The sequence below is a fragment of the Phoenix dactylifera genome, chromosome 1, assembly GCF_009389715.1.
Source record: "Phoenix dactylifera cultivar Barhee BC4 chromosome 1, palm_55x_up_171113_PBpolish2nd_filt_p, whole genome shotgun sequence".
NCBI lineage: Eukaryota > Viridiplantae > Streptophyta > Magnoliopsida > Arecales > Arecaceae > Phoenix > Phoenix dactylifera.
The window spans coordinates 4,399,548-4,425,904 of NC_052392.1; the positions used below are offsets into that span (position 1 = coordinate 4,399,548).

At 37.0% G+C, this 26,357-nt stretch overlaps 1 protein-coding gene and 1 long non-coding RNA gene across 7 annotated transcripts in view; one reads left to right on the forward strand and one right to left on the reverse strand.

The window, feature by feature from the left end:
* Positions 1 to 1,507: 1,507 nt before the first annotated feature.
* LOC103720625 lies at positions 1,508 to 14,397 on the reverse strand. Of its 3 annotated transcripts, XR_005510937.1 has the most exons (5): positions 2,848 to 7,844; positions 2,679 to 2,752; positions 2,532 to 2,580; positions 2,344 to 2,427; positions 1,508 to 1,778 (listed from the first exon to the last, which is right to left on the reverse strand). It is a non-coding gene; the product is annotated as an uncharacterized LOC103720625 (long non-coding RNA). The 3 variants fall into 3 exon arrangements; XR_003388201.2 differs by lacking the exons at positions 1,508 to 1,778; positions 2,848 to 7,844 and adding an exon at positions 14,264 to 14,397 and having other exon boundaries at positions 2,183 to 2,427; XR_003388200.2 differs by lacking the exon at positions 1,508 to 1,778 and having other exon boundaries at positions 2,183 to 2,427.
* A 1,679-nt stretch (positions 14,398 to 16,076) lies between these two features.
* Positions 16,077 to 26,357, forward strand: part of LOC103720626 (vacuolar protein sorting-associated protein 51 homolog) — a 29,450-nt gene continuing 19,169 nt past the window's right edge. For all 4 annotated transcript variants that reach the window (XR_003388205.2, XR_003388204.2, XM_008810427.3 and 1 more), the window contains exons 1-10: positions 16,077 to 16,455; positions 17,072 to 17,211; positions 17,665 to 17,719; positions 17,809 to 17,916; positions 18,737 to 18,835; positions 18,961 to 19,038; positions 20,932 to 21,009; positions 22,518 to 22,631; positions 25,465 to 25,565; positions 25,705 to 25,772. Coding sequence is in view for 2 of the 4 variants with exons in the window: in XM_008810427.3 (XP_008808649.1) it covers positions 16,276 to 16,455; positions 17,072 to 17,211; positions 17,665 to 17,719; positions 17,809 to 17,916; positions 18,737 to 18,835; positions 18,961 to 19,038; positions 20,932 to 21,009; positions 22,518 to 22,631; positions 25,465 to 25,565; positions 25,705 to 25,772 (1,021 nt within the window). In the remaining 2 variants the exon portion in view is untranslated. The remainder of the gene's footprint in view (positions 16,456 to 17,071; positions 17,212 to 17,664; positions 17,720 to 17,808; positions 17,917 to 18,736; positions 18,836 to 18,960; positions 19,039 to 20,931; positions 21,010 to 22,517; positions 22,632 to 25,464; positions 25,566 to 25,704; positions 25,773 to 26,357) is intronic.

Here is a 26,357-nt window from a genome sequence, read left to right on the forward strand (position 1 = left end):
CGATCTTTATTTCAAACGAAAGAGGAGAACGGCTGTGTAAATCGTGAAAGGGCCAGGTGCTGGTCTCCATCGGGCCTCCACCACCCTTTGCCGGCCTTCCTCTCCCTCTCTCTCTCTCTCTCTCTCACACACACACATTTTTCCTCTTTTTCGTTTGTTCAACTATTGGTATGGGTCTGTATACGAGTCTGACTTGGCACGACACAGGCCCGTACCTACTCGTTGCGTTGGAGAATCGATATGGTGTCCGATATTGGTTCTGCCGACATTCGGCTACAAGTTATGGTCAAAAAATAGACATTGATATAGGCACGGATTTCATTGTTTTCCATTAAACAATGCCTGTCCATCTTTGTTAGTCCTCGTCTACCATGTGAACTTATTTTGGAATTTTGAGTGTTTGCAATCTGTTGAAGAAAGGGAGATTTGTGCATGTAGTTTTTATCGTTCTGTTGTAATCTAAGGTAAGACTTTTGTTTCTTTTCATTCTTTTTTTAAAAAAAAGAAAATTGATATAAACTTTTTTGCGGTTTACCATGCTGCTTATCAATTCATTGAGGTTAACTGTTGGTGTTCCCATGCGAGCAGAAATGGGTTTCTCGTACACAAGCTTAGAGATGTCTTTATGAGCACGTTGGTTAGCCAATGAACGGCATCATCACAAGGAATGTCAGTTTTTATACATTTACTACCAAACATCAAAACATTTACTTGGCATTATTTTGTCATAAATAAACATCTCCTACTAAACATCAAAAGATTTATTTTTCCCTTTAGACAAGCAGGAATCCTTGAAAGTTGAAACACATTTTGTGCAAGTAAGGGTCAGACAAAGCAAAACTATTATGGCTGTTTGTCTTTCGCCCATTTTTTGCTGAAATTATAAAAGAAATGGAATATTAACAAGCAGATAATTTATTAATTTATTAAAGAAACAAGGTGGACATTACAAGAGTTCTTAGTGGTTTCTCTCAATGGGATTTTCTTACATGATTCTCTCAACTTTCAAGTCTCCTGTCTACTTTGACATTAGTTGTCTGTTTTCCCACTCTTGAAGCTTCATCCAACCATTGTTGCCACTATGATTTCTTACAACTCAGTGGTTTCGCATGCAGCCTCCACCGTATGGCTGCATGGTGATTTTTTTTTAGTTGCTGCTGCATTTTTTTTTTAGTGACAACATAGCAACCATAACTTTAGTGAAAAGCTATAATTCATTGCAATAACAACATAGCTCTTTTAAGCTTTTTGAGGAAAAAAGGTACAGAGACAACATATCAACCTATAACTTAAGAAACTGCCAGAAAAAGGGGAAAAAAATCCAACACGTTCACGAGAATATAGAGAACCTCAGAAATCTGATATATCATTCTTTTAAGTAGTAGATAGACTTTATTTAATAATAAAGTAAATGAGGGGATAGATGGTCTACTCTCCTTCAATTTGCATCAATGGGAATATGATGAGTCCTAATATATGCCTATTTAAACCAGAAAAAAACTCTATATATGGACCTTCCACTCAAGAACTTTGAAATGCAATATTCATGGAAAGCCACATTGTCAACACTCGATACAACAGACAACTTGGTAAGAATTAAAGTGGACACAGGCAGTCCTCTTACCAGGTGGCAAGAGGGGGTTGGTGCAGCTCATGGATTTGTTGCCAAACACAGCAGGTTGGTTGATTGTGGAGTTGCCAAGTCAGCAAATGTAGGGCTGATGAACTTCTTTCGTGTTCAATTCACAGTCGCCCCGAAGCATTTTCATTGAACAACTCTGTAGGAGTAAACAAGCTGTCACAACCACCAAATTACATCTAATGCCGCATCAAAAATTCAGCAAGAGATTTCAGCAATCAAGCAAACATTCCAGATATCCCAGATTTGCAATTTATGAGATCAAATCAGCAGAGTTAGTGTAGATGGTCTACCAGATTTGGACATATTTGTCTGAAAGCAGCAGAAAAGATCCCCAAAGAGATGAACAAATATATTCACAAAAACATAGATCACTGAAGCATTTCTATTTCCACCAACCAATTCTCAGCTAAACATGTAGCTGATCTGCAATGTCTAAACCGATTCTCAGCTAAACATCTAAACAGCACATTGATCATGCTAGCCAAAGAAAGGTGATGACAAAAAGGGTCATCACTGAAACAAAAACCAAAGTCCATGACATCAGTCATAGAACCGTAGGAAGCCTACAAGGATAAATTAAAAGCTTATAGCTCAAAAGGAATCCATAACAAAAGTATATTTCATTCCAAACACAAGGAAATCCATTAAAAAAATTCCAAAAATCAATACACATCCATCCCTCTTTTGCTATGCTCCCTGACCTCGGGCACTCGAAGGAGTTTTGGGCTATCAGTCCACGCTCCCCCCACTCTTCCGGTTTTCTTGTACAGAACCATTGCCATAAACTGTATGCAATCACAATAGATTATATTAGAACGTAAATATATTAGAAAATGAAAGGAAAACTGAAAGCATATACATGGGTTCAATGTAAGTTCCTATTTTTCACCTTTTGTGGCTAGGTAGAAAACCATTTGGCCATTCATGCATAACCCAACCTGTATACATAGAACAGCCAAATGACTAAGGATGCATAACCAAATTGTTATATCAGGGGGAGTTCATGTATAACCCAATCAGTTATGCAGAAACCCACATGGGTACTCAATCATGACCTGACTGGGGGCCGCATTGAGTTGTCTTCAACCAGTTGGAAGGAAGCTCCTTTTTCTGTCAATAAAAAGGCAAAAATCAGGGGAAAGAAACAGAAATAAGTTTAAGGATAAGAAGAATGTGAATAAGAGCAAGGGGCAGAGGAAGCGTACCAGGGCAATGCCCAAAAGGCATACTGGATCAAACTCCGGAACTCAAACAATAGTTGGTCTTTATGAATTTTGCAAAATGAACATCAAGATCACCATGAGCAGCCAATGCTGTTGCAAGCATGAACTGTTGGGATCCCGTCAAGTTGTGGCCCAAATTGATAAGTGGCGTCAATATGGTCCAAATAGGAGAATGTTGGATCCCGTCTAGTTAAAGCCCACATTGACAAGTGTCTCTTGAATTTTGTAAATTTTGATAATCACGAGGGCATAAACGGAATTTCACATTGGTGAAGAGTTATCTTGATGGGGGGTGACTTTTCACGGGTGTAACGACCTGTGGCAGTTGGTCTCTAGAGAAAGCTTTAAATAGCCTGTGGGGACCTCTTTTTTAAACACATGCATATAGAGCTCTCTCTCCAGAAGAATCTTCTGCTAATCTCTTATTATATTGAAGATAATTGCTATTGTAGATCAAACTTCAAGTTCATCATGGATTCAATGACTCAAGGTATGATCTAAGATCTATTTTATTAAAATTTATTTTTATCAATGGTATCTCCATCCAAAAGCTGAACATGCAATCATCCACCGTCATTTTCTCGGATAGGCATGGTTGGAACGTATTTATCAATTTATCTTGTGTTTGTGAGCCTTTCCTATATCCCCTTCAAAATATAATCAACTTGGATATGTTATTCAATGCACTTGTTCAAGAAGTATATCCAAAACCTTTCTAATTTGATTTCGTCCTATTTTATTAATAATCTTTTACCAAAATATCTAGAGTTCATCCCCCAAATGACTGCTATTAGATTTAATTCTCATAGTTTCTCATTCTCAAATTATCATTACTAAAAATTGTTGGGGTTCCTACCTCATTTTTAAATAGCTATCAAATATAGTGACTATTCATTTGCCACTAGATTTGACTCTATCCCATTCATGATTAATTACCAACTGCAATAATGGTTCAGCCCCTCAAATGATTGTCATCAGATTTGATCCTATCTCGTTCTCATGCCCTCAAATGATTGTTATTAGATTTGTTCCTATCTCATTCTTTAATAAGTACCAAAATATTTGCACATGAAGAGTCTCTTATTTGAAGGAATGTGCATGAGGTTTATGCATTAATATGGTTAGACACTCCTGTGTTTACATGACCCGCACATATTCAATGCTACAGGTACAAAGGGTTCAATCAACTTATGTAGGGTCAGCACTAGCGTATGGACTTTAACACATATCATGCTTGACCCATTACATTGTCATTCTTGCCTGATGCATGCATGACAATTGATTGTGCCATTGACCCACAATGGACCTACCTAGCTTGCATAAAGAAATACCCTAATTTGATGTCTATTCATCTTCTCTCCTGTATGCATATAGGTAAAGCTTCATATTATTGTATAATATCATTAACAAGACAAGTGTGGCCACAAATTTGTCAAAATACTTAACACGATACGTCAATTTTCATTATTGTGGGCAGTACATCATTGCTAAGAAGCTTAGACAACTTGCAATTGTATCCACAACGATGACCAATCAATTTTTGAACCTTAAATTACAACCAGCTGGTACATTCTATGGTTGGTACTTGTCCTATTTCAAACATGAAAATCGGAAATGCTTAGACATTCTGTTGTTCTAGCTAGAACTACCAAAAGTTGCTAACCCTAATGAATGATTCAGTGTTTCAAGTGAAATCAGGTCATTTGTGGCCACACATATTTGGTTTACATAATCTGTATTACATAAAATGTGAATATCACATTATTAAGTGTGCTCATTTAATGATTCACAAATAATACTCTAAGGATATAGCAAGCAAATCACTCAAACCTCTTTTTGGTGCTTTCATGTTGAATGTAGAATCGTACATGACCTACTTCTTCAAGCCATTGTCTTGTTGATTATTAGCTGACTTATTATCTTAGGTATTACAAGGTTCATGTAGATAAATTTAATTCATTTCTCATCTCCATTTTTTTTTCAAGATTAAACAATTTGGTTGTCGCCTTCCTTTGTTTTATTTGTCCTACATCTTTCAGCACTCTGGGAGATCTTTGACTTATAGACTTCACACTCCACCTAATGGCCAGACTTTTGTTTTCATTTCTTTGTTGTATCTTTTGTCTCCGCCTTTATGACTTATTTCAACATCATCATATGCTAATCTGCCTTTAAATACTGTCCTTCAGGAGTATGGCGAAGAACCTCCATCATCTTAACTTCAACTCCTTATATTGTCTGACCATCTGGGAGTGTTGGATTTCTTGCCCATTTTAATATCTAAAGCTTGCCAATTTTTATAGATATCTAAAAATATCACAAAGACCAATGCAGACCCAAGTTATGTTGGCAAGGAGGAAAACCTTGCAATCTTCCCTTATCATGACTTCACCACATGTTCCCATGCTAATAGCCTTTGCCCTACAAACTTGTCATGTCCTAGGTTTCTTGTTTATTAAATACAAGAAATTAAAATATTTTATTTTATGCATTTATTTGTTTATTCCCACCTTTAGAAGATTTTGTAGGACTTCAATTTTGGGTTTTGGATTAAATTTAAATGTGCTTTTTATAGTTTAGATCAATATTTCTTTCCATTTTTCTGCCCCACGGCTTCATTTACACCTTTTACCTGATGCTGGATTTCGAATATCTACTGTATGATTAGGGCATGGGACTCTGCATGGTGGCCGAACCAATTCATGTACTAGAAGGAGACTACTGGCTTTTATTATGCTAACAGGACTATATTTTTGTTGGAATATAGGAAGAGAGATTTCTCTAGTGAGGAAATGATGAAGAGGTGAAATACTTCAAAATTTTTCTATTCACTTTGGCTCTTGCCTCTTTCTAAAACCACAAGACTTACATAGTATTTATAGAACTCCTAGGTGCATGTATAAACCCAATACATGAACCGCTTAAATGCACATAGAAAACCCAAATACATGAACTAGCCAAATACATGAATACTTAAATACATAGGAAACCCAAATTCATGAACTCACCCATACATGAATCACCACTTTCAAAGTGACCCTTCACACATTCATGAACCTCCCAAAAGACATTCATTGAATTAAGTTTATTTTCGCAACACCCTCCTTTAAACTTGATTCTTCGTAACTCCAAGCATCATCCTCAACTTGCAAAAAGTGTCATACTTGAGAGGCTTCATAAAAATATCTGCAACTTGATCATGGGTCTTCACATACTTCACTTGCACTTTGTTCTTCGCAATGCAATCTTTAAGAAAATGATACCTCGTATCTATATGCTTGCTTCTATCATGGAAAACCGGATTCTTCGGCAATGCAATGGCCGACTTGTTGTCAACAAAAATCTCCATAGCCTCCTCTTGTGGCATTTGTAACTCCAACAATTTTCTTAACCATATGACATAACAAACACAAGATGTAGCAGCATCATATTCAACTTTACAAGTAGAAAGTGTCACAACTGGTTGCTTCTTCAAACTCCAAATAAAATCTGTATTTTCCAAGTAGAAAACAAAGCCAGCAATGCTCTTCTGGTCATCCATATCTCGGGCCCAATCACTATCACTATAGCCCACAAGCTTAAATTCATTAGAAAATGAATAAAGCAAGCCAAAACCAATTGTACTTTTGATATAACGAAAAATTCGTTTCGCTGCTTTGAAATTTGTCATGCTTGGTGACTCTATAAACCGACTAATAAACCCAACTCCAAAAAGTATATTCGGTTTCGTGCAAGTTAGGTTTCTCAAACTTCCAACTAGACTCTTGAAGATTGTAGAGTGTACCTTCTCTCCTTCTTCATGTTTAGACAATTTGGCTTCGCATTCCACCAGAGTACTCACGGATTGATAATCTTCCGTCTTGAATCTCTTAAGAATCTCCTTGGCAAAACCTTCTTAGGAATAAAAATTCCATCCTCCATTTGCTTGATCTCAATGCCAAGATAATAAGACATGAGATCAATATCCATCATTTCAAACTCTCTCGTCATAGCTTGTTTAAATATACTTGTATTATTGTCCGTAAAAATCAAATCATAAACATATAACCAAACAAGTAAAATATCTCTATTTTCACGCATCTTAGCATAGAGAGCATACTCATGTGGGCACTTGGTAAACCCGTTCTCTTGAAAATACTTGTCAATTCGACTATTCCAAGCCCTTGGCGCTTGCTTCAAACCATACAAGGCTTTCTTCAACTTCAATACTTTGTCTTCATGGCCTTTGATCACATAGCCCAAAAGTTGTTCAGCATAAACCTCTTTCTCAAGAATGCCATTCAAGAATCCAATTCGACATCCATTTGATAAATCTTCCACTTCTTTTAAGCCGCAAGTGAGATTATCATTCGGATGGTCTTCAACCGTGCAACGGGAGCAAACACTTCACCATAGTCAATTCCGGGACGTTGGCTATATCCCTTGGCTACCAACCTTGCCTTGTATCTCTCGACTTCACCATTAGTACTCTTTTTTTTTCTTTGAAAACCCACTTCGCACTAATGGGCTTTTGACCTTCCGGCATGGTTGCCAACACTCAAGAGTCATTCTTCTCAATTGACTTGATCTCCTCATCCAGTGGCAATTCTCCACTTCTCATCTTTTACCGCTTCTTCAAAAACTATGGGCTCACAATCGGCAAAGTGACAAAAACGAGTTAGATCACCATTTAGATTTTTCATTACCTCATAAAGATCTTGAAGACTCCTCATTCGTGGTTGCCTTTCACTAGAGCTTCCACTAGAAGATGAAGAAGGTGAATTAAGAGTTGTTAGTGATTGAGAAGGTGTTGTGGGCTCTTGAACTTTACTTTTTTGCTCCTCTTCATCAAGGAATGGAAAGAAATCATACCTCTCCTTATCTTCATTACTCCAATCCCATGAATCTTCTTCATCGAACTCCACATCGCTACTAATCATGGTCTGCAGTGCCGGTCTGTACCGGCCGGTACGGGCCGGTACGTACCGGTCCGGCCTGGGGCCGGTACGTACCGGTCCGGCCTGGGACCGGTACGTACCGGTCCGGCCTGGGACCGGTACTGAATCAGCGTGGAATTCGGTACCGGTAGTTTATTGTTGAAGAACCGGTACGGGACCGGTACGGAACCGGTTCGAACCGGTACGGGCCCGGTTCGGATCGGTACGCGACTGGTACGGGACCAGTTCGTACCGGTCCGGGCCGCCACCGGTACGCCGACCGGTACCGGTACGGCGGACCTTGCTACTAATAGTTGCCTTGCCAACACTTGAATTGTAGAGTTTGTAGCCTTTGGAACGTTGATCATATTCAATGAAGATGTGCTTCTTGCTTTTATCATCGAGCTTGGACCTCTCTTGAACAGGTACATAAACATAGCCAATGCTCCCAAAAACTCCTAAATGGGAAACACTTAGCTTTCTTCCATTCCATGCTACTTGGAGAGTTTTGTCCCAAAGGCTTCTTGTTGGACATTGATTGGATAAGTACACCGCACAATCAACTATTTCCGCTTAAAATTCTTTCAGCATCTTTTTTGTCCTCAACATGCTTCGAGCCATATTGAAATGCTCCCTTTTTTTTTGACAACACCATTTTGTTGTGGAGATATTGGAACAGTCAAGAACCGCCGAATGCCATTTGCTTCACAAAATTCATTAAACTCGTTAGAAGTAAACTCTCCCCCTCTATCCGTTCTCAAGGCTTTAATACAAGCCACTTTGTTTTTCAATATGTGTTTTAAATTTTCTAAAAGCACCAAACACTTCGGATTTTTCTTTCGAGAAATAAACCTAAGTTTCTTTACTAAAATCATCAATAAAGAAAAGAAAATACCGATCGTTACCAAATAAAGAAGGCTTGACTGGTTCACAAACATCGGCATGAACAAGTTGAAGTGGCTGACTTGCTTTTGAAGTAGTTTCTCTTGGAAAACTCTTTCGGAATTGTTTGCCTACAAGACACCCTTCAAATAGTTGATCCGGTTGGTCAATAGACGGCAAGCCCTTCAACATCCCTTTTTGACCCAACAATTTCAGGCCTCCAAAATTCACATGCCCAAGCCTCAAATGCCAAAGCCAAGGAGAATCTTTCAAGCAAAAACATCCTATTCTTTGTCATGGGTACCTTAGCAATCACATTCTCCTTATCATCGTGAAGTAAGAGACTACGATTTTAATTCGTATGAAAAATGGTGGTCATCAACTTATGAGTAGTGTTTATTATGTTCCAAGTATGAATAGTAATATTTTGAGTTTGGAACAACTTTTGGAGAAGAGACTACGATTTTCATATAAACCTCATAGTTCTTCTCCAAACGTTGTCCTAAACTCAAAATGTTACTATTCATACTTGGAACATAATAAACACTACTCATAAGTTGATGACCACCATTTTTCATACGAATTAAAATCATACCTTTGCCTTCAATTGGAACTTTAGAGTTATTTCCAAAAATGACAAACATGGCCACCGATTCGTAAATCTCTACAAACTTGCTTTTATCTCCACACATGTGATTGCTTACGGCATTATCGAGATACCACAAATCTTTCTTGCTTCTTTCTTCTCCTTTGTAGGCTAACAACAAAGTGGCCTCCGCTTCCTCATTCTCTACATAATTAGCCTTCTCTTCAACATTGCTAGAAGAACTCCAACACTCCTGAGCATAATGCCCATTTTTTGGCAATTGTAACACTGAACTTTGGACTTATCATTTTTCCTTGTGTAGTTTCCTCTACCTCGTCCTCTTGAGGAATGCCCCCTTTCTTCATTGTTGGAGTTTTAATTGCCTTGTCGCCACTTCCTCTTCCTCCTCTCCCTCGACCTTGTCCACATCCATGTCCTCTTCCTTGTGGACTTTTCTCACACTCCCGTTCATTCTCCTTCACCGAGAGCTTGGTGACTAGAACTTGCTCGATCGACTCCTCCTTTTTGTTGACTCTCTTTTCATGGGCTTGTAACGAACCCATAAGTTGATCAACCGTCATAGTCTCTAAATTTTTGGACTCCTCAATGGCTACGACAATGCAATCGAACTTCCAATGCAACGAGCGAAGAATCTTCTCAATGACCCAGACATCCTCCAATCTTTCTCCATCCCTCTTCATTTGATTCACTATGGCCAACACCCTTGAAAAAATCCGCAATGGACTTGAATTCTTGCATTTGTATACCTTTGAAATCTCCTTGTAGCATTTGAAGACGCACTTTTTTCACTTTATCAACTCCTTGGTAGGAGTTTTGTAAGATCTTCCATGCTTGCTTGGCGGTGGTCGCATTAGCCACTTTTTCGAGCATGGCTTTATCCAAACAATGATGGATGAGAGTGAGAACTTGTTGGTCCTTCTTCCGCATTCTCTGCAGAGCCTCCCTTTGAGTAGGACTCATCGTAGCTTCTTCACGAGGATCCTCATAGCCTCTATATACGATCTCCCACACATCTTGCGATCCAAGCAAAGCCTTCATACGAATGCACCAATTATCATAATTCTCTTTTGTAAGGCGAGAAAATTGAAATTTGACCATCTCCAAAATCAAGAAACTGGAGCTCTCATCCAACAATGAAGAATGTGATTGCTGAGGTGCTCATGACAAAGAATAGGATGTCATTCCTTGATATCCAAACTGATATTACTAAATGTCTCAAGACTTGTCTGAATTCTTCTTAGCTTTGGCATTTGATGCTTGGGCATGTGAATTTTGGAGGTTTGAAGTTGTTTGGTCAAAAATGGATGTTGGAGGGCTTGTCGTCTATTGACCAACCGAATCAACTATGTGAAAGTTGTCTTATTGGCAAACAATTCCGAAAGAGCTTTCCAAGAGAAACTACTTCAAAAGCAAGTGAGCCACTTCAACTTGTTCATGCCGATGTTTGTGGACCAATCAAGCCTTCTTTATTTGGTAACAATCGGTATTTTTTTCTCTTTATTGATGATTTTAGTAGAGAAACTTAGGTTTATTTCTCGAAAAAAAAATTCGAAGTGTTTGGTGCTTTTAGAAAATTTAAAATACATATTGAAAAACAAAGTGTCTAGTGTATTAAAGCCTTGAGAACGGATAGAGGGGGAGAGTTTACTTCTAATGAGTTTAATGAATTTTATGAAGCAAATGGCATTCTGCGGTTCTTGACCGTTCCAATATCTCCACAACAAAATGGTGTTGTCAAAAAAAAGAATAGGAGCATTTCAATATGGCTCGAAGTATGTTGAGGATAAAAAAGATCCTAAAAGAATTTTAGATGGAAATAGTTGATTGTGCGGTGTACTTATCCAATCGGTGTCTGACAAGAAGCCTTTGGGACAAAACTCTTTAAAACATGGAGTAGAAGAAAGCCAAGGATTTCCCATTTAAGAGTTTTTGAGAGCATTGGCTATGTTCATGTACCTGATCAAGAGAGGTCCAAGCTCGATGATAAAAGCAAGAAATATATCTTCATTGGATATGATCAACGTTCCAAAGACTAAAAGCTCTACAATCAAAGTGTTGGCAAGGCGACTATTAGTAGAGATGTGGAGTTCGATGAAGAAGATTCATGAGATTGGAGTAATGAAGATAAGAAGAGGTATGATTTCTTTCTATTCTTTGATGAAGAGAAGCATAGAAGTAAAGTTCAAAAGCTCGCAACACCTTCCCAATCACTAACAACTCTTAATACACCTTCTTCATCTTCTAGTGGAAGTTCTAGTGAAAGGCAACCACGAATGAGGAGTCTTCAAGATCTTTATGAGGTAATGAAAGATATAAGTGATGATCTTACTCTTTTTTGTCACTTTGCCGATTGTGAGCCCATAATTTTTGAAGAAGTGGTAAAATATGAGAAGTGGAGAATTGCCATTGGATGAGGAGATCAAATCGATTGAGAAGAATGACTCTTGAGAGTTGGCAACTATGCCGGAAGGTCAAAAGCCCATTGGTGTGAAATGGATTTTCAAAGAAAAGAAGAATACTAAGGGTGAAGTAGAGAGATACAAGGCAAGGTTGGCAGCCAAAGGATATAGCCAACGTCCCGGGATTGACTATGGTGAAGTATTTGCTCCCGTTGCATGGTTAGAGACCATCCGAAATAAACTCACTTGTAGCTCAAAAGAAGTGGAAGATTTATCAAATGGATGTCAAAATGACTTTCTTCAATGGCATACTTAAGGAAGAGGTTTATCTTGAACAACCTTTGGGCTATGTGATCAAAGGCCATGAAGACAAAGTGTTGAAGTTGAAGAAAGCCTTGTATGGTTTGAAGCAAACACCAAGGGCTTGGAATAGTCGGATTGACTAGTATTTCCAAGAGAATAGGTTTACCAAGTGCCTACATGAGTATGATCTCTATGCTAAGATGCGTAAAAATGAAGATATTTTGCTTGTTTGCTTATATGTTGATGATTTGATTTTTACGGACAATAATACAAGTATGTTTGGAGAGTTTAAGCAAGCTATGACTAGAGAGTTTGAAATGACGGATATTGGTCTCATGTCCTATTATCTTAGCATTGAGATCAAGCAAATAGAGGATGAAATTTTTAATTTCCAATAAGATTTTGCCTAAGAGATCCTTAAGAGATTCAAGATAGAAGATTGTCAATCCGTGAGCACTCCGGTGGAATACGGAGTCAAATTGTCTAAGCATGAAGGAGAGAAGATAGACTCTACAATCTTCAAGAGTTTAGTTGGAAGTTTGAAATACCTAACTTGTACAAAACCAGATATACTTTTTTGGAGTTGGACTTGTTAATCGGTTTATGGTGTCATCAAGCATGACACATTTCAAAGCGGCGAAACGAATTCTTCGTTATATCAAAGGTACAGTTAGTTTTGGCTTGCTTTATTCGTTTTCTAATGAATTTAAGCTTATGGGCTAGAGTGATAGTGATTGGGTCGGAAATATGGATGACTGGAAGAGCACTACCGGCTTTATTTTCTACTTGGAGAATACGGCTTTTACTTGGAGTTCAAAGAAGCAACCAATTGTGACACTTTCAACTTGTGAAGCTGAATATGTTGCAGCTACATCTTGTGTTTGTCATGTCATATGGTTAAGAAGATTGTTGAAGGAGTTATAAATGTCACAAGAGGAGGCTACGAAGATTTTTGTTTACAATAAGTCGACCATTGCATTGGCGAAGAATCCGATTTTTCATGACAGAAGCAAGCATATAGATACGAGGTATCATTTCCTTAGATATTGCATTGTGAAGAACGAAGTGCAAGTGAAGTATGCGAAGACCAATGATCAAGTTGCGGATATTTTTACAAAGCCTCTCAAGTATGACACTTTTATAGCAAGTTGAGGATGATGCTTGGAGTTACGAAGAATTAAATTTATTTTCTCAATAGTTTTGCAATGTATAAACTACCCGAGCATAGTTGCAACAACTAATAAGCTAGAAGTAGAGGAGCATTAGTGTCCTATAACTTACCAGTGCGTGAAACTTTGGCCAGTTGCAATAGTGTCACCTAACTGCCCTAACTGCTTTGAATGTTTTGAAGAAAAAAAAAGTAAGAAAGAATGTTACTGATCTTTGATATGAGGTTCATGGTTGAAATAAATCCAATCTATTTTGGCACATGCCAGCAATATGAGCCGAAGGCTTGGAATACACTAGTGATGACTTTTAAGAAACAATGCCTATCTTGCTTCCCTATAGACCAGTTCTACAAATTCTCAAGGAACTTTTCTTATATATTCTTTTCATCCAGTTTCACAAGTTAGTTCCAAAGCCCATTGGCTTGTCGATTTACCAGAGCTTATACAAAGGAAATGTAATTCAACAGGCTAGACTGCCTTCCAAATGCAATGCATGATGTCCTCAAATCTGTTCCCCATGTTTCTAGTTTGCAGTTTGCACCTTCTTAACCTTGGATGTTAGTGTAATATAGAGCACCTATGCCAAATCCAAACTACATAATATCTCACTTCCAGTCTTCTATCCAAGGCTTGCATTTTAATTAGCATCTATCACTTACCATACACTCACCAGCTATACACAGACCAGATTGTATTCTGCCAAGTGGTTGCAACATTGGGTTCATATGGAAGGATTGATACCATATGATCAAAAAATTGTTGCAGAAATCAGCCTAAATACATAATTCTCTCATTAAAAAAAAACACATAATTCTGATTTCATCTTCCCATATTTGATGTCAGCCAAATAACATGACAAGCTACAGAAAAACATTATATATATCGTGAATTTTTTCAAAGCTATATACTGCTTTCCCACTGACTATTCTCGCCAAAACGAATCAATCCGAAGGATGATAAGATAAAAGGATGCAACAGAAATAAGAAAAAAGAAACCGGGGTATCAAATCTCTGAACTAATATTACAAAAATCAACTCCCGAAGTGTGATGGAATCCCTAAAAAGAAGCTCTTTTTTGCCTCAAAAGAAAGCAAAGATGACGAAAATGTTGGCTCTGATTACCGTCGAGAGGAAGATTTCTTCTGGAGCTTCGGGGCGAGATCGAGTCCAATGGATGGAGACGAGGGCCCGAGGACGGCGGAAACCGCAAAGGGAGCCGTTCGTTTCAAGTCGTGCGAGTCCCAGCACAAACTAATGCCGGCAACCCCAGAGGCCAGAGCCGTTGTGAGCTTTATTATTTTGCTGATATTTTCTTTTATTTTAATTGCAATAATTAAACTTTAATTTTTTAACTCAAAAATGAAAATTAGTGTCTAGAGTTAATAAAAAGATTCATTGGTGTGCACAATAGAATGTGTTTTTTGGAAAGTTGATACCTAAGAATATTACACATGGAAAAATAATTTTGGCATATTTGATTGATTGGCATATTTTTTGGAGAAACTTATGTTGGTTTGAGCATCTATTTTGCTGAAAAAATTGGATAAAATACGATTTATGCTCTTAATAAATTGACTAGAAAAAAAGAATATAAGTCATTAGGTTTGAGGGCACTCTTGGGAAAAAAAGAATTTTACCTTGATTCCAAGCTCATGGGAAAGATGGTTTTTCGTGTCCCATATGGATTTCTATTTTTTATAGAAGGTGAAAAACTTATTCTTATGGAAAGATAATTTTTCCATCTCTTTTATTTAAAATTTTCAACCAAACATAAGCTATTTTGTTATTTTTCTATTGACCATACTTTGCCCCCTCTTCTCTCCATGAACCAAATGAATCCAAAAGCTGAAACAACTGAATGGGAAAATTATGCATCCGAAACTAGAAACCTTCTCCATCTAATCAATTGACCGATTAACCCTTCAATAAACACATAAGAAATCTATATATCAGCAAACATTTCTCTAGAAAATGCAAATAATATCAGTAAGTGATTCAGAAGGATTAGAGGACTCGATATGGACCATTTTAGCTACTATTTATAGGGTGGATAGGGTTTAGGAGTAAGATCCGCTGTATCAAAAGCCGAGTTATGAGTAAAATTTTCGAAAGTCATAACTTAATTATATGACATCCAATCAAGATATATATATATATATATATATATATATATATATTTAAATCGAATAATTTTTCGAAATATATGACGGGGCACCACCTCTTAAAAGGTAAGACGCATTTAAAGAATGGGCCCAAATTTTATTATTTGGGCTCTAAAATGGGCCAGTTAACCAAAATTTTTTCTAGAAAAAATTTTGATCGATTGTATCCCTTAATTTGAGAAGAATCAAACAGAGTCACAGAATAAGTCATATTAGAATTAAAAGAGGAATCCATCATAAATTATGCAAGGCATACCTCGTTATTATAAATAAAGTCTATGCATCTCGGATCATTAATAAAAGAAAATGGAATGTAAACCTTACTTTTATATTATTTCAATTTTTTTAAATTTTTTGGAAAAGATTAAAGCAGAACGAGTTGATGGTAAAGAATTTTTTTCTTTTTCCGATTGGGCATTGGAACCAAAAAAAAAAAAAAAAGATAATTTAACTCACTAGGTTCCCTAGCCACATAATCAAAATAGTTTGTACCTTCCATGATATTGTTGTTTCAATATCATTGTTATCCTTTTTTTTTCACGAGAGAGAGCACAACGTTACCCTGTTTTCTGTTAGTTTATCAGTTCTACCATTATTGCTTAGTTCCGTCCAAGTGCCAAACAATCTCGCATCTTTGTGTCAACTCGGCAAGATATTAGCTTCATTATTAACAACTAGATCATGATTCCATGTTTTTTTTTAATCACAGTCGGAACTTGGTTTGCCGACAATAGCTTAATTATATATACGCACTTAATTTTTATACGGACTTCATATTTTTTTTCATTGTATTGTATATTTGGATGCCAGGAAAGGGCTATGGCTTCGGCAAACCTCTCCTCTTATTAACAAGTCAGAGAGAGACCTCGTCGGATCTGGGAATCTAGCGAGATATAAATCGAACGCCGGCGTCGTCCCTCATCGGAGAGACCACACAAAGAAGAGACGAGAGGGAGAGGAGAAGAAGAAGGAATGGCGGCGGGCGACGTTCCTCCTCTGGACGAGAAGGCGAAGCGGACGAGGGAGCTGCTGGCGAGCTTCTATTCCCCGGATCCCTCCTCCGCCGCCTCGTCCTCCCCCCACGCCAAACCCGCCTCTCTCGACTCCATCAACTCACCCGCCTTCGATCCCGACGTCTACATGGGCCTTCTGGTACTGGATCTCTCCCTCCCCTTTCTCCAATTCGGGCGGGGATCTTCGATCCCGCTCCTGTACCTGTTTTCTTGATTTGGGGGTGATGAGGTTGTTTTAGATTGCAAGCATTCTGGTTCTTTCTTCTGGTTGTTCATTTGGTTGGAGATTTCGTGGGTTTTTGATGTCGTCAATGTTATTAATCGCGAATTTATGACAAATAGTGTGACTTGCAAGAATCGGTGGAGTCCAATTGCATGAACACTGTCCAATTGCATCTCTTCTTTCGTCTGATTGTTTCTTGCTGTCGATTTCTAGATCATATTCCACTGAAACGAGTGAGATTTTGATAAAAAGGATCTTTGTAAGCTTGGAGTTTTCGTGGGATTTCTTGAACTATGAGAATTAGTGAAATCCAATTGCACGTGTACTGTTATTATGCTGTTTGGGATTGACATGATTGCGTATGAAGGTATGATTGCTACTTTGTGCCCGTACGTGTCATTATGCAATACGGTTTGACACGATAACTTTGAAAGTGATTGATCCAATGTCTGTTAAGGAATTCTTGTGTTGTGATAATTTGGATATTGCATGTAGCTAGGCAGGGATATAATTTCTTCCGTGCCTTTTGCAGATTCAAAAGTCAAATTTGGAGGGGCTTCTTCAGAAGCATGTTGAGATGGCAGCTGAGATCAAGAATCTTGATACTGATTTACAGATGTTAGTTTATGAAAATTATAATAAGTTCATCAGTGCTACGGACACTATAAAAAGGTTATATCACTTGTTCTTATCATTGTCCTAGCTTTGCTTTTGTATGATGCTTTTTTGCACCTGCCTTGCTGTTATTATTTATTTCTTGTCATTTTTTTTGTCCTGTAAGACTCTTGATTAGCACATTGTGCATACATTTTATTGTATCGTGCGGTGTCTCCATGGAAGGAAGTCTAGCAGGTTAAAATTGAAGGAGGGTAGATTAAGCCTTAAAAAAGAGTTTATTCATGAAAGTGCTTAGAATGCAGACATGTTCAATGCACAATTTCTTAAATGTCAAAACCATCAACAGCATGTTGCATACCTTGCTTCATCTTAGAACAAAAGAAAAAGAAAAGAGTGCCCTGGCATTTCTTTTATGGATTCTTTTTTGATGTAATTACCTGCTATGTTAGATTGATTATGCATTGGGAAACAGAATTTGAGGATGTTAGTTTTGTTTATTTATTATAGGATGAAAAATAACATTGTTGGAATGGAGGCAAATATGGATCAACTCCTTGCTAAGGTATGTGTTCATTTGGGTTTTAGCTTTTTATTTTTTTGCTTTGCATTTTGCCTAAGGAAGATTCTGCCTGCTTCACATAATTTTTTCAGATTACATCTGTTCAATCCAGGAGTGACGTAGTGAATACATCTTTATTTGAGAAGAGAGAACATATAGAGAAGTTGCATCGCACTCGAAATCTTCTTCGTAAAGTTCAAGTATGGAGTTGAACCTTAATGTTTATCTTCTGATATCATGATATAAATTGAGAACATATCAAAACTATCAGCTTTGTACAAGTCATGCCTAACTTGATGATGTATAGTGTTTGAGAAGCCATAGGATGTTGCACTCAACCATTATTCTTGCTGGATATGTTCTTTAACCCTGATCGCTAGAATTTGCAAAGTGGTCATAGCAATTATTTGAAGCTCTTTGCTTCTCCTTAATATATTCATCATGTCTAAAACTGAAAATGCTTCGGTGCATTGGATACATTGTTCTACCGGGGAACCTCTGACTTATTTGATCTTTGAAATTCTTGCAAAAGTTATGTAGTTTCAATTATCACAAATGAAGTAAAAAGTTCACCTAATTTTTTGTGCTTCATTGTATTTATTGCTAGCTTTACCATATTGTCACTTGCATAGATGTCTTACTGGTTCTATCATCTTTTTCCTTGATTGTTTTTGCATGGATTGGGACAGTGATTTAAGAACATCAGCTATTTTTTGGTCTCCACATCTATTCTTTATTATCCACAATATTTGTTATTCCAGCATTGCTTTTGTTAATATGAAATTGTTTGGACGGTTTATCTCAGTATCCTATGTTGTCAATCAGGACTCGAAGTTACACTGCTGAAAAAAATGACATGCACATAATAGGTGGTTTCATGTCTTGCAGTGCAATATAACCTCTTAAACACTTCCAAATTGTCTTTGTATTCACTATGAATTGTTTTTCAAGAAAAACGTTAAATGCAGCTCATATAAGATACAGCTAATTTAAAAGTATTATATATTTCTGGAAATACAGTTTATTTATGATCTTCCGACTCGACTCGGAAAATGTATAAAAACGGAAGCATATACGGATGCAGTGAGGTTTTTCACTGGAGCCAAGCCAATTTTTGAGGTTAGTTTTCTCGCTTAGTTCTTTCAGTTTCCCATCTTCTCCCAATTTGGCTATCTCCTATCTGATACTTCTGTTGCAGTCAGTCTGATTATTAATGGTGTTGCGATGAGCTTTTTCTTTGGTAGGCATATGGGGATTCATCCTTCCAAGATTGTAAGAAAGCATCTGAAGAGGCAATGGACTTAGTCATTCAGAACCTTCAGGTAGCTTTATGTAGCTTGACTTAAAAGTGGCAACCTAAATTAATATGCAGAATTATTCCAACCTAAATTGATATGCAAAATTATTCTCCACCTCTATGTACCAGCAGTCTTCTGTGCTAACACAAAATACAGTGATAAAACTGGATTCAATTTTTATTTACTTAATTGTAAACTCATATTTGTCTTTATGCTCCTTAATGCCTCTAAACTCCCTTGTCTTTGACACACAATTGAGTGGAGCCATTGACTGGGATTGAGTTGCTTAGCTTAAAAAGTAAATTCTCTTGGTGTGACAAAATCAATACAACATTGCAAAGAAGCTAAACAAATAGGTAAAAGGTATGGAGTATCAAAGTTTGCAGTCTTGACATCAAACCGTGTACTAGTATGTCATCTGTACACCTCATCCTGAGCGCTGCTATGGGAAATATCTTGGTACTGACACTGGGTACTGGGTCATACTGACTTTCAGTACCCCGTCAGTTTGGCACAATATGCCCTGTACTAGGTGGTAAATGTCTTGGAACTGTCACAATAAACCATGTGGAGTATTGCGAAACACTAATAATGATACATTAACAATTTGCTGTGATATAACCATGTACTGTAGGAAATGATTAAGCTTGCTTGGTCCAGCCGCTTGGTAAATGTCTTAACTGTTTCATCAGTGAGTCACCATGTAGATTGATAATGTGTTGAAGATATTAATTATTGAGTATTTGAAGAATATCTATCATACTATTGCTTGCCAAAGGACAGATTTATAATCTAACAACTTGTATAAGATTTATCTTTACAGTACATCACTATCACACAAGAGCTTTGGTGGAATATCAAGCATCTACAGAAAATCTTTCGAATAATGAATCCAATTTTATCTCATTTTTCCAGTCTCTAAAGGAACGACAGGGTACTTGACATGTGACTTCCTTGCTGTGAATCTTAAGTCTTAATGCTTGCACAATTAGAACCTAGTTAGCCATGTTACCCGATATGGATGCTTTACCCAGGTTAGCTTTGAGACTTCTTACCAAATTGAAGAATCTGCTAAATTCAAAAAATTTTCAGGCCAATAATGCTTTACCTCATGAACCACAAGTTTTGTGACAGAGAAAATATGGCACACTGGTTCAGGATTTTTTGTAAGCTTCTTGTAATGAAAAACCGCACTAGATCTTTTCTTCTTGAGCTCAAGAAGATCTGGTTCTTTTGGTTAAGCATCCTGTTGATTATAATCTTGGAAACATGTATACAATACATCCCCCTGAAAGTTGTTAAACTGATTGTGGAGCAGCTACTATCTTTTGTTCTTGCGTTAAACATGCTAAAAATATCTTATCTTTTGTCCTGTAAATAATCTTGTATATGCCATAACCAATGATGGGTCCCAAAACACTTGAAATCTGCAAATCCCAAATTTATATTAAGTATTTTGGGTTTTCTCCGTAAAAAAACGATATTGGATCTTTTTTTGGTTGCCCGTTGTACTGCTCAGATGTAATTAAGCAACCTCGTTATTCTTTGTCTCAGCATTTCTTGCCTTTATAGTAGTTAAATGAAGCTTAATGAATTCAATACATGGTGCTAATAATTCCTGTTTCCTTCTAGTGGTGTAATGTCTACCTCCCACCCCACCTCCCAATTAAACTATTATTGTTTAAAGAATTATAAATTTCTGCAAGGAGCTGACAGTCTTTGCATATGGTGAAAGTAAGTCCTGAAAAATGTGCTTTGTTGTCATTATTTGATTCTCATTATACATTGTTATGTCTTGTAGCATAAGTGAGTTAAATGGAGTATGTTCCTTATGGAGGTGCTCAGTGAAGTAGTTTGAAATACTTATTTTCATAAGATAGTTTTTACCTGCTTATTGTTGATGACATGTAATTTCAGGCAAAGATTTATTCGGATTCTGAACCTATTGAAGCAAGAGCTGAAGCTGTTGTACTTCTAAAGCAGCTAAACTTCCCTGTTGGTATTTCACCCTTTTTTGTTACTTGTCACTTTAACTAGTTGTTTTTTACTTTTGATTTAAGATATGCTACTGCCTTTTGGCTTCAGGTTTTGTTTTTTTTTAAAATTTTTTTATATATATATCAACTGAACTGTGCATCACAGCAATGCGGGTGCATGATTTATTGTAAAATCTGTAGGGGTGCTCTATGTATATGTATATATCCCTAAGTTCTTGCTCATGAAAGAACCTTTTACATTGGTGTGCATAAGTAGATGAGCTATGCTGTTTTGTAGTAGTGAAAGCACGCAATGGTTTTAATATATGAACATTTTTAAGCCACCTTCATGAGCCCTAGCAATTTGTAGAATAGCAGTAGATATGACAAACTTCCTTTGTCTCTTTTTCGCCTGCCCATGAGGCCATGATGTTTAGGTGGATGATGTTATCCTCCAACATGTCCAGTATTAACCTCCCCCTTCCCCTGACTACAAAACATAAGACGATTTCGGATTTGGTTCCTATCTCACTTTATGATTGGAGCCCTTTTAAAGTGGCAAGGAAAGATTGGGTCATGGCTTTTCATTTCCTTTCTTAATACAAATTTTACAGGAGTAGTAGAATGATGACCACTGACATTGCCAGTTCAAAGAAAACTCATATATTGTTGATGTAAAAACAGAAAGCCTCATCACTAATGACTACTGCCATTAAGCTAATGAGTCTGATGGATGGATTAAAAGAACTGATGGCTGCTTGCATGGAGTTATTTTGTTGCTGCTAAAACAAAAAATTGAGTTGTGGATTTTGGTATCCCTTTTTAACAAAGCAAATCACAGATTCACCATATATTCCATTATCCTAAGCTGTAGGAATTTTTTGCTAGGTCACCACTCTTTTTGAAAAATCATGTTAAATTTTGGAAAGGGAGGACTTCAACCGTGCATGTTTGTGGAGAAAAAAAAATGAAATCATAAAATAAATACATCATGTGCTTGGTATCTCAGCATAACTTTGATAGCCAAAATTTTATACATGAATACATGGTCCGTTGCACCGCCCCGCACCGCCTAGTACAAGACATACTATACCGTACTAGGAGACCGGTACGAAACTTAACTTCAAATCGGTACAAGCCCCGTACTGCCTATACCGAGGTGTACCGCCCCGTACCAAGGTGTATCAACTTGTACCGAGGCATACTTAGGTACATACCAGTTCGTACCGAGGCGTACCGGGATAAAAATTGAGAAAAATGGTTAGAAAGCTATTTCGGTACATAGGTGTACCGTACTATGTTCCGAACCGATAAGGTACTGATATGGTACCCAGTACCGAGGTTGCGGACCCTTCATCAATATGTCTAGGAATCCTATATGTTTTGTAATATGACATAATTTTATATGCTTTCCACTGTCATGCAATTGATAGTTCTACATGCAACTAGCTTTTTGCATGGTTGACATTTTGAAAGTGAAGATCTCGCACACCCCTACTTGAGTGACCACTTATTATGCTCTCACAGGTGGATAGCTTAAAGGCAAATCTACTGGAAAAGTTGGAGGACTATATGTCAAAATTTCAAAATGAATCTAACGAGGTGGAGGCTTCAGAACCAGACAGTAGCGGACCATCTAAGGTAGGAAATCTATCAGATTCAATACCTTCTCTACCAGCTTCAACAAGTGCACATGTGGTATCATCTCTCTTCTTTTGTTTACTTTCACCTATCCGATTATGAAATTTATGTGCTTCAAATTTATGCTTTTCTCTTTGCTACCTGGGCTTGAAAAATACATCATCTGTCCTATGCTTTGAAAAGAATTCATCAGGTGCACTATGCTTATGCTACTTACTTTTTTGGTATCCCATAATGCCCGTTCAAGGAAATGTGCTTCACTTCTCTTAGAATGGATGAGGTAGGCACTATCCAAGAAATAGCAGTATTGTGGAGGTCAATATTCCCAACATTGATGCATCAAGAAAATAGAAAAATTGTCCAAGTATCATGGGTGCTCGGATTTTTACTTAAGTTTATATTTATCAAATGACCCTAATGTTATGTATGACCTATTAAAATTTGCTCTTAATTTTATATGGAAGCTATTCAACCAATTGTGGTCCCATCCTATTATTTGGTTTTAATTTTTCCCCCACTTGATACATATTGAAGTTGATAAGAAGAGCTATGGATCATTTGCCATTATACAACAAATTTAGGAAGTGTTGAGATTTTGTAAATTCTTCAGATTTTTCTTTTTTAGCAGTTAGTTTAGATTATGACTTGTTTGGTAGTTCAAAGCGAGATAATGATTTTGGAAGATATTTACATAGTCACTTTCTACATGCTTTACACTAATATTTGAAATTTCATGCATACTGGTCCTGATGATTACGAGTTATGAACTTGTCCATGCCTTGAGAAATATTGCACTATAATGTACCTAAATCCTACTAGCTAGGTTGGGTTATGAGAAAGTTTATTCCAAAGCCAACCCATAAAATGACCCATGTGGACTAGAGGAACGCTGCAACATGGGCTTTTTTGGGACCAACCATGGGCTAATCTTATACTGGTCCTGATGATTACGAGTTATGAACTTGTCCATGCCTTGAGAAATATTGCACTATAATGTACCTAAATCCTACTAGCTAGGTTGGGTTATTAGAAAGTTTATTCCAAAGCCAACCCATAAAATGACCCATGTGGACTAGAGGAACACTGCAACATGGGCTTTTTTGGGACCGACCATGGGCTAATCTTGGGATCTGTGATTTGTTTATGATTCGACCCTTTTCTTGGAAAGGACACTAGGGCTTAAATGAGGGAAGCTTGTGTTGACCTATGTAGGCATGTGTTTAGTCCCAAATTGGTTGTGCATTGGAGAGACCGTGGGTACTTAAACAAGGCCAAGTATCCTATTTAATACCTTCTAGCTAGCTTTTTTGAATGTGGTCCTAGGTTACGAATTGCCTATATTAATACCTTGGGCCAAATGGCACCAAATAGCACTATACTTCTTGAAATTCCCTTCAAACTACTGTTTTTGTTGGTTTTCCACCATCTCAGGGTAAGAACAAATACACGCACACATATACATATAGAGAGAGTGGTGCCTATGGTTGGATTTCACAATGCTGGTGCTTGGATCTATGCATTTTACGGCTAGAACAAGCCTCTAGCTTGGTAATGCCTCCCTCCACCCCACAAAAATTCCTTCAAGAGGAGAAATGATGGCTAAATTTAATAAAACTTTTAGTGTTTATCTTGTAGGTGGATTTAATAGTGTTTGATCGTCAGATTCATGCCCTAGAAATTTCGGATCCTAATCAAGGAAATTTAGGGTTAACCCAAAAAGTCTTCCTCAAAATTCATGAAATTCTGCAAATAAGCGGAACAAATGATGCTTGTCTGGGTTGATTTTCAGATTGGTTGTTGAGGAGGGGCTACCCTACTGAATTAATTTAAGCTATTTTTTTTAATAAATAATTTGAGCTATTAATATTATAAATGCATTCTTTCTTTTTTCTGTCTTATCAGTTATAGTGCACTATATCATTGCAAATCATGGTAATTTTTAACATCATTCATTAATTCAATGATTTTTTTTGTAACCTAATTGCATTTCAGTTGTTAGTTTTAGCACATATATGTTTTCAATGTATTTTTGATTGCAAATTATGTGATGTTATGTAACATAGTAGCTACAGAAAAACTTTGACATGCATTGACACATGACTAGGACAATTATATCAAAATTCTTCCTACATTTTTTTTGCAAAAGCATGAGATTAAAACAATAAAACACAAAAAAATAAAAGGCAAAAAACCAAATTTGGTGGCCAAAATAGACCATACCAAGGGTATATCTGCCATTTCAAAGTATATCGGTTAACACTCGGTTGGTACTGAATGCAATTGGTGCATTTGTACTGGCTATCTGTTAATAGCGTACCAATACTCAAGAGTTGAGTCCTTACTTAGTTAATATATTTTAGCTGTCCATGTACTTTCAAGTGGGTGAGATAGTGAATACCAAGTTGGCATCAATTTTGTCTGTTAGCTTGTCTAATCTTACCAATGAATTAGTTAACATGATGCTTTTTCCAGCTTAATAGTTGTGTGTTTAGTTTTGCTTTTTGATTTATAATTTGTTGCCAAATAACAGTTTTTTTTAATGCACTTCAAAAAGAGATATTTTGTCCCCGAAGGAATGTGTGGTTGACATGTTTTAAGAGACCAGGGTGATAATACAGTTTTAAGCTGTCCTTTTTCTTTTTATGATTCCTTCATTTTTATAGAATATATCTTGTTGTCATATTGCATCATTATGTTTAATAATGCAATAATCTCCTTATACCCTATAGTTCATCTTGTTTTCCTTGTTGAATTAGCTAGGAAGTTTGTTCATGGTATTACTCAACAAATATATAATATATTCATTTCTTCCTGTATATCTGTCTGTGCTTAGGCTTCCGTTGGCAAAATTTCTAGGACTGTCCGTGCGTATCTTATAATATTTCCCGACTCAGAAAAGCGACTTATTGAACTTGCCCAGGACTTGTTTACCAGGTAAGTCATCAGCTCTATGACATGCATGAATCAAAACTTTTCTCCAAACAGGTGTTGATGGTTACCTCTGCATGAAGAATTTAAGGCATATTGTTGAGTATCTGTACTTACATATTATTATTGATCATTGTGTATGAAGGTGCTATGAAAATGTTCAACAGAGCATAATGAAAAGAATGCCATCAGCAGAACTATTGGCAATGCTGCGTAAGGACTTAGCCTGTAACTTAATGTTGTATTATGATTGCCATTGCTATTGTACTCTGACTTCATTGATAATATGCTTTTTGAAATGTAAGTCACGTTTTGTTTTTCTTAAGTTTCCTTTGTAATTTTTGTGGTTTGCAAAGCTTCTGTCAGCCTGCATTTTTTCATGTTTGGGTGGTGTACCAGCCACCCATATATCCAGTTGAATCACTGTGCAATTGATAATATTAGCAAATCTTGTGCCATCTAATGACATCAGTTCTATCTTAATTTACTATTACTCCTGTCCAAGGATGATGCCTCTAAAATACTGATTGTCTTCATGTTGTTTTCTCTTTACACCCATCCATATCTTCTCTGTTCCTCCCCTCTTCCCCTATTTTTCTTTTTTTGACCATTTAACCTGAAGTTTGAGAGACCTTGCTCAACTATGGCCCACATTGTATGTGCGCAAACAGCTGAAGTGTCTTTTATCATTTTATGCTTTATCATTGCTACACATCCTTCATGTTTATAGCATATTTCAGCAATGCCATTTATTAACCAATTATTAGTTATTAATAAATACTGGAAGATTTATGACAT